The sequence below is a fragment of the Carcharodon carcharias genome, chromosome 10 (genome assembly GCF_017639515.1).
Source record: "Carcharodon carcharias isolate sCarCar2 chromosome 10, sCarCar2.pri, whole genome shotgun sequence".
NCBI classification, from domain to species: Eukaryota; Metazoa; Chordata; class Chondrichthyes; order Lamniformes; family Lamnidae; genus Carcharodon; species Carcharodon carcharias.
The window spans coordinates 140,637,253-140,652,812 of record NC_054476.1 but is presented as its reverse complement, the minus strand read 5'-3'; the positions used below and the strand labels follow the sequence as shown (position 1 = coordinate 140,652,812).

Sequence of the window (15,560 nt, the reverse complement as noted above, 5' to 3'; positions counted from 1 at the left end):
CTATTCTTTCACAGGATTTAGGTGTCACTGGCAAGGCCAATATTTGTTGCCCATCCCTAATTGCCCTTGAATTGAATGTCTTGCTAGGCCATTTCAGAGGGCAGTTAAGCGTCAACCACGTTGCTGTGGGTCTGGAGTCACATGTAGGCCAGACCAGGTAAGGTCGGCAGATTTCCTTCCCTAAAGGACATTAGTGAACCAGATGGGTTTTTACAACAATCAATGAGATTTGTAGACCAGCTTTATATTCCTGATTTTATTAATTGAATTTAAATTCCACAAACTGCTGTGGTGGGATTTGACCCTTTGTCCCCAACGTGATAGTTTGGCCTCTAGATTACTAACCAGTGACATTACCATTACAGCACCGTCTCCCCGGACTCTGACTAATTATCCAGGGAATTGTTGGGGAATTTAGGTTCCCTTTAAAAAAGTTAGATATTAAAATCTGGTCTCAGTAAAAGTGACTGTGAAACTACAGAATTCTCATAAAAATCCATCCAGACCCACAACAATGTGGCTGACTCTCAGCTACCCTCTGAAATGGCCACACGCAGTCGTTTCAAAATCTCCAGGAGAAGATCCTGCACCACCCCTCTCAGGGCAATGAGAATGAATACAGGCCTGGTCAATGAGGCCCATAGCAAGATAGTTGATAAAAGCAGAACATAAGAACCCGAGGGTCAGTACTGAGGGAGTGCTGCATTGTCAGAGGGTCAGTACTGAGGGACCGACACACTGTCAGAGGGTCAGTACTGAGGGAGTGCTGCACTGTCAGAGGGTCAGTACTGAGGGAGTGCTGCACTGTCAGAGGGTCAGTACTGAGGGAGTGCTGCACTGTCAGAGGGTCAGTACTGAGAGAGTGCTGCACTGTCGGAGGGTCAACACAGAGGGAGTGCTGCACTGTCAGAAGGTCAGTACTGAGGGAGTGCTGCACTGTCAGAGGGTCAGTACTGAGGGAGTGCTGCACTGTCAGAGGGTCAGTACTGAGAGAGTGCTGCACTGTCGGAGGGTCAACACAGAGGGAGTGCTGCACTGTTGGGGGGGCAGTCCTTCTGTGGGACGTTTAAGCTGGGGCCATATCTGCCCTCTCAGGTACACATAAAAGATCCTGCGGCACTGTTGCTTCATGATGGAGAGTTTGACCAATGTCCTCACCGAAATTTACACCTCAACCATTATCATTATAAACAGATTATTAGTGTACTGCAGTTTGTGGGATCTTACTGTGCAGAAATTGGTGCTGCATTTCCTACATTACAACTGTAACTACTCTGCAGAAATATTTCATAGGCCGTAAAACGCTTTGGGATGTCCCCAAGTCACAAAAGGTGCTATTTAATCACAAGTCTTTTTTTCAGGCTGATTCACATCCTTGTCTGCAAATGTACTTTTACAGCGAGCCTGATGGTTAAAGAGTTAACGATTAATGTGCGGTTGCTGAGGGCGGGGGGAAGGGTACAGACTACACATCAATCTATTCTCGTATGTGAAGTGACCTCCAGGCCACTGATCTCTAACCTCTTTCCATCACAGATTGTTCACCAGGGAATCAGAGGAACAAGCAGGAGAAACTCTCCCATGGAATATTGTTCGGAATTTCCCCGGCCTCAAGGTCCCATCGAGTGAAAATTGGAAAATTGTCGTGAGCCCAAAGGAAAAGATTGTGTGACTGATGGAGCAGCTCCTGTATATACACCCACCTCGATGCCCCACACCCACCTCGATGCCCCACACCCACCTCGGTGTCTCACACCCCCCTGTGCCTCACACACCCCTGTGCCCCACACCCCACTGTACCTCATACCCCCTTGGTGCCCCACACCCCACTGTACCTCACACCCACTCGGTGCCCCACACCCCACTGTACCTCACACTACCCTGTGCCCCACACACCCCTGTGCCTCACACACCCCTGTGCCTCACACCACCCTGTGCCCCACACACCCCTGTGCCTCACACACCCCTGTGCCTCACACACCCCTGTGCCCCATACACCCCTGTGCCCCATACACCCCTGTGCCCCATACACCCCTGTGCCTCACACACCCCTGTGCCTCACACCACCCTGTGCCCCACACACCCCTGTGCCTCACACCCCCCCTGTGCCCCATACACCCCTGTGCCTCACACCCCACTGTGCCCCATACACCCCTGTGCCCCATACACCCCTGTGTCTCACACCACCCTGTGCCCCACACCCCGCTGTGCCTCACACCCCCCTGTGCCACATACACCCCTGTGTGCCACATACACCCCCGTGTCTCACACCCCCCTGTGTCTCACACCCCCCTGTGTCTCACACCCCCCTGTGTCTCACACCCCCCTGTGTCTCACACCCCCCTGTGTCTCACACCCCCCTGTGTCTCACACACCCCCCTGTGTCTCACACACCCCCCTGTGCTCCATACACCCCTGTGTCTCACACCCCCTGTGTCTCACACCCCCGTGTCTCACACCCCCCTGTGCCCCATACACCCCTGTGTCTCACACCCCACTGTGTCTCACATTCCCCTGTGCCTCACACTCCCCTGTGCCCCATACACCCCTGTGTCTCACACCCCCCTGTGTCTCACATTCCCCTGTGCCTCACACCCCCCTGTGTCTCACACCCCCCTGTGTCTCACACCCCACTGTGTCTCACACCCCCTCGGTGCCCCACACCCCCCCTTGGTGCCTCACACACCCCTGTGCCTCACACCCCCCTGTGCCTCACACTCCCCTGTGTCTCACACCCCCTCGGTGCCCCACACCCCCCTGTGCCCCACACCCCCCTGTGCCCCACACCCCCCTGTGCCCCACACCCCCTCGGTGCCCCACACCCCCTCGGTGCCCCACACTCCCCTGTGCCTCACACTCCCCTGTGCCTCACACTCCCCTGTGTCTCACACCCCCCTGTGCCTCACACACCCCTGTGCCTCACACCCCCCTGTGCCTCACACACCCCTGTGCCTCACACCCCCCTGTGCCTCACACACCCCTGTGCCTCACACACCCCTGTGCCTCACACACCCCTGTGCCTCACACACCCCTGTGCCTCACACTCCCCTGTGTCTCACATTCCCCTGTGTCTCACACACCCCTGTGTCTCACATTCCCCTGTGTCTCACATTCCCCTGTGTCTCACATTCCCCTGTGTCTCACATTCCCCTGTGTCTCACACACCCCTGTGCCTCACACACCCCTGTGTCTCACATTCCCCTGTGTCTCACACACCCCTGTGCCTCACACCCCCTCAGTAACCCCCACCCCACCCCTCGGTACCCCACACCCCCCTCGATACCCCACACCGCCCTATGCCTCCCACCCCCTCACTCCCCCGCACTCCCATCACTCCCCGCACTCCCCCGCACTCCCCCACAGACCCCGCACTCCCCCACAGACCCTGCACTCCCCCACAGACCCCGCACTCCCCCACAGACCCCGCACTCCCCCACAGACCCCGCACTCCCCCACAGACCCCGCACTCCCATCACTCCCCAGCAGACCCCGCACTCCCCCACAGCCCCCGCACTCCCCCGCTGCCCCCTCACTCCCATCACTACCCCGCAGACCCCGCGCTCCCCCGCAGCCCCCGCACTCCCCCGCAGCCCCCGCACTCCCCCGCAGCCCCCGCACTCCCCCGCACTCCCCCGCAGCCCCCGCACTCCCCCGCAGCCCCCGCACTCCCCCGCAGCCCCCGCACTCCCCCGCAGCCCCCGCACTCCCCCGCAGCCCCCGCAGCCCCCGCACTCCCCCGCAGCCCCCGCACTCCCCCGCAGCCCCCGCACTCCCCCGCAGCCCCCGCACTCCCATCACTCCCCCGCACTCCCATCACTCCCCCGCACTCCCATCACTCCCCCGCACTCCCATCACTCCCCCGCACTCCCATCACTCCCCCGCACTCCCATCACTCCCCCGCACTCCCATCACTCCCCCGCACTCCCATCACTCCCCCGCACTCCCATCACTCCCCCGCACTCCCATCACTCCCCCGCACTCCCATCACTCCCCCGCACTCCCCGCACTCCCCCGCAGCCCCCGCACTCCCCCGCAGCCCCCGCACTCCCCCGCAGCCCCCGCACTCCCCCGCAGCCCCCGCACTCCCCCGCAGCCCCCGCACTCCCCCGCAGCCCCCGCACTCCCCCGCAGCCCCCGCACTCCCCCGCAGCCCCCGCACTCCCCCGCAGCCCCCGCACTCCCCCGCAGCCCCCGCACTCCCATCACTCCCCCGCACTCCCATCACTCCCCCGCACTCCCATCACTCCCCCGCACTCCCATCACTCCCCCGCACTCCCCGCACTCCCCCGCAGCCCCCGCACTCCCCCGCAGCCCCCGCACTCCCCCGCAGCCCCCGCACTCCCCCGCAGCCCCCGCAGCCCCCGCACTCCCCCGCAGCCCCCAGCCCCCGCACTCCCCCGCAGCCCCCGCACTCCCCCGCAGCCCCCGCACTCCCCCGCAGCCCCCGCACTCCCCCGCAGCCCCCGCACTCCCCCGCAGCCCCCGCACTCCCCCGCAGCCCCCGCACTCCCCCGCAGCCCCCGCACTCCCCCGCAGCCCCCGCACTCCCCCGCAGCCCCCGCACTCCCCCGCAGCCCCCACAGCCCCCACACTCCCCCACAGCCCCCACACTCCCCCACAGCCCCCACACTCCCCCACACTGTCGGAGGGTCAGTACTGAGGAAGCATCGCATTGTTAGCAGCCACGCCTATTAGATGAGCCAAGGTCCCATCTGTCCTGTCAGGTGACTGTAAAATATCCCATTGCCACTGTTTTCCCCCGTGTCCTGGGACCAATATTTATCCCTGAATCAACATCACAAAAACAGGTTATCTGGTCATAATCAGGTAGCGGTGTGCAAACTGGCTGCTGCATTTCCTGTATTGCTACAGTGATGCCACTTCAAAAGTTATTGAGGACCTGAAAGGTGCTATATAAATGCAGGTTCTTTCTGTCTTGAGCCTTGCTGGAGAGCCTGCGATTACACTTTGCTGTGGAATCCAGTATTAAGCTGCAGTGAGTCTCCCGCAGTGTCTCGGAATAGAGAGGTCTCTCCTTCCCTGCTCTGTCTATCTGTTACCATGTATGGTTGTGTGTGTTACAGACGTCCATTCCTTTCAATTCCCAGGAGATAAAAACAATCCACATCCCGGGGCAGTGCCAGGTCTGACATGGGGATGTGGGCGAGTAAAGAGGAGCCAGTGAGTTTCCCGGTCGGATAAGCAGGCAGCTCTTCTCAGTTCCGGCTCACATCCCATGTGACATTTCCGATGTCGAGGAAAAGTATTTCCTTGGATTTGTGCCAATGGGAAGGAAACAATTTATAAAAACAATTATACCTGACAGCAACTTGCCAGCCAGCCGTCTGGAACGACTGGCACCCGCCCACCGTCTGGACCGACCAGCACCCAGCCCCACTGTCTGGAACAGTCCACACCTGCCCCACCGTCTGGAACAACCTGCACCCACCCCGCCGTCTGGACCGACCAGCACCCAGCCCCACTGTCTGGAACGACCAGCACCCACCCCGCCGTCTGGAACAGTCCACACCTGCCCCACCGTCTGGAACAACCTGCACCCACCCCGCCGTCTGGACCGACCAGCACCCAGCCCCACTGTCTGGAACGACCTGCACCCACACCGCCGTCTGGAACAGTCCACACCTGCCCCACCGTCTGGAACAACCTGCACCCACCCCTCCGTCTGGAACAGTTCACACCTGCCCCACCGTCTGGAACAACCTGCACCCACCCCGCCGTCTGGACCGACCAGCACCCAGCCCCACTGTCTGGAACGACCAGCACCCAGCCCGCTGTCTGGAACAGTCCACACCTGCCCCACCGTCTGGAACAACCTGCACCCACCCCGCCGTCTGGACCGACCAGCACCCAGCCCCACTGTCTGGAATGACCTGCACCCACACCGCCGTCTGGAACAGTCCACACCTGCCCCACCGTCTGGAACAACCTGCACCCACCCCGCCGTCTGGAACAGTTCACACCTGCCCCACCGTCTGGAACAACCTGCACCCACCCCGCCGTCTGGAACAGTTCACACCTGCCCCGCCGTCTGGAACAACCCACACCCACACCCGCCGTCTGGACCGACCAGCACCCAGCCCCGCCGTCTGGAACCACCTGCACCCAGCCCCGCCGTCTGGAACGACCTGCACCCACCCCGCCGTCTGGAACGACCTGCACCCACCCCGCCGTCTGGAACAGTCCACACCCGCCCCGCCGTCTGGAACGACCTGCACCCATCCCGCCGTCTGGATCGACCCGCACCCACCCCGCCATCTGGAACAATCCCCCCGGGGAATGATCCACACCCACTCCCGGAACAACAATTATTTTAGTGAGTGATTCTCTGAGATGCAGTTCCTATGGTAAAATCATCTTAAAATTTCATTCAGAGGAACAGGAGGAGGCCATTGAGCTCCTGGAGCCTGTTGTCAGTGTTCAGTGTGACACTCACCTGCAGCTGCCCCTTGCCCATAATTTTATCCACAATTTCATTGTTGTCTTTGTTGAGTTTGATCTTGTCGTACAGCTTCTCATAACAAAGGATCCGCAATGACTGTGAACCTTCCAACTCAATCTCAAACTCCTGTCAACAACAAATCCAACAAAAATTCATTGCATAAGGTAAATAAATCTCTAAACACACCCCATCCCAGGAACTTCAGCCCCTCAGCTCTGTTACAGAGGGGCAGGAGGAGGCCATTCAGCCCCTCAGCTCTGTTACAGAGGGGCAGGAGGAGGCCATTCAGCCCCTCAGCTCTGTTACAGAGGGGCAGGAGGAGGCCATTCAGCCCCTCAGCTCTGTTACACAGCAACAAGAAGAGGCCATTCAGCCCCTCAGCTCTGTTACACAGCAACAAGAAGAGGCCATTCAGCCCCTCAGCTCTGTTACACAGCAACAAGAAGAGGCCATTCAGCCCCTCAGCTCTGTTACACAGCAACAAGAAGAGGCCATTCAGCCCCTCAGGCCTGTTACACAGGAAGGGGAGATCCATTCAGCCCCTTGGGCCTGTTACATAGGGCTAGGAGGAGGCCATTCAGTCCCTCTGGCCTATTACACAGCAACAAGAGGAGGCCATTCAGCCCTTTGGGCCTGTTACAGTGGAACAGGAGGAGGCCAGTCCGCTCCTTCCTGTCTGATCGGCCATTTGATTAGATCAGGGCGTAGCTGCATCTGAACTCCATTTACCCATCTTCCATCTCCCTCTGTATCCTTACCCAATAAAAATCATCCATCTCAGTCTGGAAAGCTCCAATCAACCCCCAGCAGTGACAATGCCAGATTTCTGCTCCCCTCTGTGTGAAGAAATGCTTCCTGACATCCCACTGAACGGCCTGGCTCCAATTTTTAAGGTTCTAATCCAATTGTTCTGGAGCCACCCTCCACCCCAAGGAAAACAGGGAGATTTACCAGATTGGTCCCAGGGATGAGGGACTTCCGTTCATGTGGAGAGAGTGAAGAAGCTGGCACTGTTCTCCTTGCAGCAGGGAAGCTTAAAGGGAGATTTAGTCAAGGCGTTCAAAATCAGGAAGGGATTTTAATCGAGTAAATAAGGAGAAACTGTTTCCAGTGGCAGGCTGATTAGTAGCCAGAGAGTCAGACTTAATGTGACTGGTAAAAAACCAGAGCTGGGAGGAGAATGTTTGTTTTTTACACAGCGAGTTGTTGTGATCTGGAAGGTGCTGCCTGAAAGGGCGGTGGAAGCAGATTCATTAGGAACTTTCAAATGGTTGAAGAGGAAAAGAATTACAGGAGTGTGGAGAAAGAGTGGATGCATGGAACTAATTGGATTCCTCTTTCAAAGAGCTCATATGGGCTTGATGGCCAGTATGGCCTCCTTCTGTACTGTATGATCCCATGCTCCATTGAATCATTTATTTCCCTCAACTAATCAGCCAGAGAGTCAGCACCTTCAGGGGAGGGGGAGAGAGAGTCAGCACCTTCAGGGGAGGGGGAGAGAGAGTCAGCACCTTCAGGGGAGGGGGAGAGAGAGTCAGCACCTTCAGGGGAGGGGGAGAGAGAGTCAGCACCTTCAGGGGAGGGGGAGAGAGAGTCAGCACCTTCAGGGGAGGGGGAGAGAGAGTCAGCACCTTCAGGGGAGGGGGAGAGAGAGTCAGCACCTTCAGGGGAGGGGGAGAGAGAGTCAGCACCTTCAGGGGAGGGGGAGAGAGAGTCAGCACCTTCAGGGGAGGGGGAGAGAGAGAAGAGTCAGCACCTTCAGGGGAGGGGGAGAGAGAGTCAGCACCTTCAGGGGAGGGGGAAAGAGAGTCAGCACCTTCAGGGGAGGGGGAGAGAGAGTCAGCACCTTCAGGGGAGGGGGAGAGAGAGAAGAGTCAGCACCTTCAGGGGAGGGGGAGAGAGAGTCAGCACCTTCAGGGGAGGGGGAGAGAGAGTCAGCACCTTCAGGGGAGGGGGAGAGAGAGAAGAGTCAGCACCTTCAGGGGAGGGGGTGGGGCTGTGGTGCTGCTGAATTTACTGACTGTAACGTGCGAATCTGATTGAACCTTTCAAGCCCAGAGGAAGTTCCAATGAACCAACCAACCTGATCCTGTTGACCTCCCTCACACACCTCGTTCCAGCCTGATCCTGATGACCCCCCTCACATACCTCGTTCCAGTGTGGTTCCGTCGTATCCCTGAACACTCTGGTCTTCGCTTTACTGACAAAATAACCAAAGGAATCGACTTCGAGAGTGCAGTATAAACCTGGAGAGAGAGTAGATTAATAAATTATAGAGAATGTCTTCACTCAAACAGAACCAGGCTAGGGCCAATTTCAAAGAAAGAGATTCACAAAGGCTGATGTCCACCCCACACCTTTTATTAATCTCTGTTTATTTTCTACTGATTCATCATTGGAAGATTGGGTGAGAGAGAGGCCAAAGAGGGGAGGGGAGAGAGAGAGAGGGGGTGACAGGGTGGAGGGATGCTGGGAGAGATCTGAGAAGGCGGGGGGGGGGGGGGGGGGAGATGGGGGCGGGGGGGGAGGAGATGGGCCGAAGGGGAGAGGGAGAGAGAGAAAAGGAAAATAAAGAGAAAGTTGAAAAGTATGAACGGCGATAATGGAGGTGGTCAAAACCCAGGCTAACGGGAATTTCCTGGAAAAACACAACCGTCCACCTGATTGAATAATGAGCAGACACTACTTATCCAATCAGACATGGAGGCTGGACACAGTGAGGACAAGTGACCAATGGATTCACTGTCGTCAAGGTCGCCTGTTGCCAGGGTTGGTGGAATGGTTGAGTTTGAGGAAAGGCTGTGACTCACTGGCCGAGTTTTCGAATCCCTTCGCAGATCGGACGATGACGTGGAGAAAACCGTTCAATCCGGTTGGTTCATCATCTAGAGAGAGAGGTCAATCAGGGGTCAGTCAATGCCTGGGGTTTGGTTCTGATGGAATAAACCATCTAAACACTGAGACAGAGATCATCCACTCTCCTCCCCACCTCCCAAAACCCGGCGAACACCCTCGCAAACCCCCCAACACATAAACTGAGCCCTCCTTCATGACACTGACCCCTCACCCCCCACACTGACCCCTCACCCCCACACCGACTTTTCACCCCGACACTGACCCCTCACCCCCCACACTGACTTTTCACCCCCGACACTGACCCCTCACCCCCCACACCAACTTTTCACCCCGACACTGACCCCTCACCCCCACACTGACTTTTCACTCCCGACACTGATCCCTCATCCCCCCATACCGACTTTTCACCCCCGACACTGACCCCTCAGTGATTCCTCACCACCAACACTGACCTCTCACACCAACTTTTCACCCTTGACACTGACCGCTCACTCCTCAGTGACTCCTCATCCTCGACACTGACCCCTCACCCCTCAGCGATTCCTCACCCCTGACACTGACCACTCAACCCCCACAATGACTTTTCACCCCCGACCAACTGACCCCTTACATCGACTTCTCACCCCCGACACTGACCCCTCACTCCTCAGTGACTCCTCGCCCTTGATACTGACCCCTCACCCTTCAGTGATTCCTCACACCCAATGCTGACCCCTCACACCGATTTTTCACCCCCGACACTGACCCCTCACCGCTCAGTGATTCCTCACCCCCGACACCGACTCCTCACCCCTGACACTGACCCCTCAACCCACACACTGACTTTTCACCCCCAACACTGACCCCTCACCCCCACAACGACTTTTCATCCCTGGCACTGAGCCCTGACCACCCAGTGACTCCTCATCCCCTCACACTGACCCCTCACCTCCCCAGTGACCCCTCACCCCCCACAATGAGAGGTCTCCACCATGAGCCAGCCTCAGGGTGCTGGACACTTACCCTCTTTATTGCTGGTGACGGGAATATTGTGGATGGTTCTCAGCTTCACACACGCACCGGTCAACATCTGTAACTCGAGAGAACTCAACACAAAACCCTGCAGATCTGGGAGGGGTAGAGTTGGGGGTCGGGGGAGAGAAAGGGAGGAGCAGGGGAGAGAGAGGGGAGTGGGGAGAGAAACACTTTAACACGGGATTCATTCATGGCCTCATGTCAATGCAGAGTCAGAGCTGATCCAGCCCCTTGTCAACATAAGACAGGAGTTATACTTTCACCGTCAGCGGGTGACCCACTTTGGGTGGGGGATGGGATGAGAGTCCCAGAATTCAAACTGCGCACCCACAAATTGTCTGCTTGAGGAGATTGGGGCTGGGATTTGGCGTCGGGTCAGATTTTGGGTCGGGATCAGGTTTGGGATCGGAGGCGGGTTTTGGGGTTGGAGTCAGGTTTGGGATTGGAGGTCAGGTTTGGGGTCAGAGGTGGGTTTTGGGGTCGGGGATCAGGTTTGGGTCGCAGGCGGGGTTTGGGGTTGGGGGTCAGGTTTGGGGTTGAGGTCGGGCTTTTGGGTCAGAGGTCAGGTTTGGGGTCAGAGGTGGGTTCTGGGGTCAGTTTTGGGATGGGGGTCGGGCTTTGGGGCTGGGGTCAGGTTTGGGGTTGGAGGTGGGTTTTGGGGTCAGTTTTGGGGTTGGGGTCGGGCTTTGGGGCTGGGGGTCAGGTTTGGGGTCGGGGGTAGCTTTTGGGGTCGGGGATCAGGTTTGGGTCGCAGGCGGGGTTTGGGGTTGGGGGTCAGGTTTGGGGTTGAGGTCGGGCTTTTGGGTCAGAGGTCAGGTTTGGGGTCAGAGGTGGGTTTTGGGGTCAGTTTTGGGGTTGGGGTCGGGCTTTGGGGCTGGGGGTCAGGTTTGGGGTCGGGGGTGGGTTTTGGGGTCAGGTGTCACTCCTTTTGGGTCGTTCAGACATGCTGACCCCTCAATCTCAACCTACCTTTTTTCTGGAGTTTCTCGATCGCCTCTCTCCACTCACTTCGCTCATAATCTGAGGAAAGCAGGAAGAAGAAACTCTGCGATGGAAGAATGAAACTATCAGCTCCACGTAAGCAGCCGGTCCTTGACCCCAACAGCATCACCGACCATCACTGTCCACACTCCCACCCTCACACTCAACCCCTCAGCCTCACCAACTCTCAGTCCAAAACCCACTCACCACACTGTGCCCTTGCTGGCTTGGTCACTCACTGACCCCTCAGTGACCTGGTCACTCACTGACCCCTCAGTGACCTGGTCACTCTCTGACCCCTCAGTGACCTGGTCACTCTCTGACCCCTCAGTGACCTGGTCACTCACTGACCCCTCAGTGACCTGGTCACTCACTGACCCCTCAGTGACCTGATCACAAATTAACCCATCACTAACCTGGTCACTTGCTGAGCCCCAGACATTTGCCGAGCCCAGTCACTGACCGAGCCGGACACTCGCTGATCCGGACACTGACCGAGCCGGACACTCGCTGATCCGGACACTGACCGAGCCGGACACTCGCTGATCCGGACACTGACCGAGCCGGACACTCGCTGATCCGGACACTGACCGAGCCGGACACTCGCTGATCCGGACACTGACCGAGCCGGTCACTCGCTGAGCCTGGACATTGACCGAGCCGGACACTCGCTGATCTGGACACTGACCGAGCCGGACACTCGCTGATCCGGACACTGACCAAGCCGGACACTCGCTGATCTGGACACTGACCGAGCCGGACACTCGCTGATCCGGACACTGACCGAGCCGGTCACTCGCTGAGCCTGGACATTGACCGAGCCGGACACTCGCTGATCCGGACACTGACCGAGCCGGACACTCGCTGATCCGGACACTGACCGAGCCGGACACTCGCTGATCCGGACACTGACCGAACCTGGACACTCGCTGATCCGGACACTGATCTAGCCTGTCACTCGCTGATCCGGACACTGACCAAGCCGGTCACTCGCTGAGCCTGGACATTGACCGAGCCGACACTCGCTGATCTGGACACTGACCGAACCTGGACACTCGCTGATCTGGACACTGATCGAGCCGGTCACTCGCTGATCCGGACACTGACCGAGCCGGAATCTCACTGATCCGGACACTGACCGAGCCGGTCACTCGCCGAGCCCGGACACTGACCGAGCCGGTCACTCACTGATCCGGACACTGACCGAGCCGGTCACTCGCCGAGCCCGGACACTCGCCGAGCCGGACACTCGCCGAGCCGGACACTCGCCGAGCCGGACACTTGCTGAGCTGGTTACTCGCTGAATCGGACACTGACCGAGCCCGGACACTGATCGAGCCCGGACACTGATCGAGCCTGGACACTGATCGAGCCTGGACACTGACCAAGCCAGACACTTGCCGAGCCGGACACTTGCCGAGCCGGACACTGACTGAGCCTGGACACTCGCTGAGCTGGTTACTCGCCGAATCGGACACTGACCGAGCCCGGACACTCGCCGAGCCGGACACTGACTGAGCCTGGACACTCGCTGAGCTGGTTACTCGCCGAATCGGACACTGACCGAGCCCGGACACTCGCCGAGCTGAACACTGACCGAGCCTGGACACTCACTGATCCGGACACTGACCGAGCCTGGACACTGACCAAGCCAGACACTTGCCGAGCCGGACACTGACTGAGCCTGGACACTCGCTGAGCTGGTTACTCGCCGAATCGGACACTGACCAAGCCCGGACACTCGCTGATCCGGACACTGACCGAGCTTGGACACTCGCTGAGCTGGTTACTCACTGAGTTGGACACTCGCTGAGCCGGACACTGACCGAACCTGGACACTGACCGAGCTCGGACACTCGCTGAGCTGGTTACTCGCCGAGTCGGACACTGACCGAGCCCAGACACTCGCTGATCCAGACACTGACCGAGCTTGGACACTCGCTGAGCTGGACACTGACCGAGCCTGGACACTCGCCGAGCCAGACACTGACCGAGCCTGGACACTCGCCGAGCCAGACACTGACCGAGCCTGGACACTCGCCGAGCCAGACACTGACCGAGCCTGGACACTCGCCGAGCCAGACACTGACCGAGCCTGGAGACTCGCTGAGCTGGACACTCACCGAGCTGGACACTTGCCGAGCCGGACACTGACCGAGCCTGGACACTCGCCAAGCCGGACACTGACTGAGCCGGACACTCGCCAACACCAGATACTCGCTGAGCTGGTTACTCGCTGAGTCGGACACTGACCGAGCCTGGACACTCACCAAGCCGGACACTGATCGTGCCTGGACACTCGCCGAGCCGGACACTGACCGAGTCTGGACACTCACCAAGCCGGACACTGATCGTGCCTGGACACTCACCAAGCCGGACACTGATCGTGCCTGGACACTCGCCGAGCCGGACACTGACCGAGTCTGGACACTTGCTGAGCTGGACACTAACTGAGCCTGGACACTTGCTGAGCCGGACACTGACCGAGTCTGGACACTTGCTGAGCTGGACACTAACTGAGTCTGGACACTTGCTGAGCTGGACACTAACTGAGCCTGGACACTTGCTGAGCCGGACACTGACCGAGTCTGGACACTTGCTGAGCTGGACACTAACTGAGCCTGGACACTTGCTGAGCTCTCACCTTTCCGTTCTTGTTATGTATCCTGAAGGGAATGGTGGGCGAGTGCAGGAGAAGCCAGGATTCCTGTTCACACAACTTCTTCTTTAATCGTTCCACAGCTCGACTCTGTCCTTTGGGAGATTTCTAGGAACGGAAAGATAGAGAGAGAGAGAGAGAGAGAGACAGAGGGGGGGAGAGGGGCGGGGGAGAGAGAGAAAGAGACAGAGGGGGAGACAGAGAGAGACGGGGGAAGGGAAAGAGATGGAGAGGGAGAGAGACAGGGGGAGAGAGAGAGACAGGGAGAGAGAGCATCAGCACCACAGTGTCTGAAAAGAAGAATTGCCAAACACGAATTCTATTGCCATCGCCTTGTCTCTGCACCCCAACGTCTCCGTGCCCCCCCCGCCACCCCCTCCCCCCCCACTGCCACCCCCCCCACCCCCCGCCACGTTCCACAGGTGTTGCATCTGCATCCCAAGCAGAATCTTTGCCCCCACCGACAACCCCTCACCCTCCCGATGTGAGACTGACATCACCCCACCCACCTCAGGAACAGGACTGCATCTCCCGGCCGCTGTCAGAGGAAGAGGTTCCCCAGTTGTGAGGGGGTTTGACAGGTTCCTGCTCTGCTCTTTACCTTTTCTCTCTGAATTTCGTTCTTGATGTGAGAAATCTTCATCTTAATTTCCTCCAGGTCGTGCTCAGGTACCGTGTGAATCTGTGGGCTCGGTTCCAAATCCTCCACAGACAGGAAAGTGAGGTCAGCCAGCGGAATATACCACTTACAGTCATACTGCAGCTGTTTCCTGGAAAAGAGTTTATGAGGTCAGAGAGAGAGAGAGATACAAAGCCACAGAGAAAGAGAAAAGGAGAGAGAGAGGGAAAGAGAGAGAGAGGGGAGAGAGAGAGAGAGGGGAGAAAGAGAGGTGGGGAGAGAGAGGGGGAGAGAGAGAGAGAGGGAGAGAGAGAGAGGGGGAGAGAGAGAGAGGGGGAGAGAGAGAGAGGGGGAGAGAGAGAGTGGGAGAGAGAGAGGGGGAGAGAGGGGGAGAGAGAGGGGGAGAGAGATGGGGAGAGAGAGGGGGAGAGAGAGGGGAGAGAGAGGGAAGAGAGAGAGAGGGAGAGAGAGGGGGGAGAGAGAGGGGGGAGAGAGAGACGGGGGAAGAGAAAGAGATGGAGAGGGGAGAGAGAGTGAGGGGGAGAGAGAGGGGAGAGAGAGAGAGGGAAGAGAGAGTGAGGGGGAGAGAGAGGGGAGAGAGAGAGAGGGAAGAGAGAGTGAGGGGGAGAGAGAGGGGGAGAGAGGGGGAGAGAGAGGGGGAGAGAGAGGGGGAGAGAGAGGGGGAGAGAGAGGGGGAGAGAGAGGGGGGAGAGAGAGGGGAGAGAGAGGGAAGAGAGAGAGAGGGAGAGAGAGGGGGGGAGAGAGAGGGGGGAGAGAGAGACGGGGGAAGAGAAAGAGATGGAGAGGGGAGAGAGAGTGAGGGGGAGAGAGAGGGGAGAGAGAGAGAGGGAAGAAAGAGTGAGGGGGAGAGAGAGGGGAGAGAGAGAGAGGGAAGAGAGAGTGAGGGGGAGAGAGAGGGGAGAGAGAGAGAGAAGAGAGAGTGAGGGGGAGAGAGAGGGGGAGAGAGAGAG

At 58.5% G+C, this 15,560-nt stretch overlaps 1 protein-coding gene across 3 annotated transcripts in view; it reads right to left on the bottom strand.

Annotated features, from left to right (window-relative positions):
- The window catches only part of abr (ABR activator of RhoGEF and GTPase), a 215,987-nt gene that overhangs the window by 20,161 nt on the left and 180,266 nt on the right, over nt 1-15,560 (bottom strand). For all 3 annotated transcript variants that reach the window (XM_041197333.1, XM_041197334.1, XM_041197335.1), the window contains 7 exons: nt 14,572-14,740; nt 13,956-14,078; nt 11,300-11,375; nt 10,319-10,423; nt 9,271-9,345; nt 8,609-8,706; nt 6,455-6,586 (listed from right to left, as the gene is read on the bottom strand). In XM_041197333.1, coding sequence (XP_041053267.1) covers nt 6,455-6,586; nt 8,609-8,706; nt 9,271-9,345; nt 10,319-10,423; nt 11,300-11,375; nt 13,956-14,078; nt 14,572-14,740 — 778 coding nt within the window. The remainder of the gene's footprint in view (nt 1-6,454; nt 6,587-8,608; nt 8,707-9,270; nt 9,346-10,318; nt 10,424-11,299; nt 11,376-13,955; nt 14,079-14,571; nt 14,741-15,560) is intronic.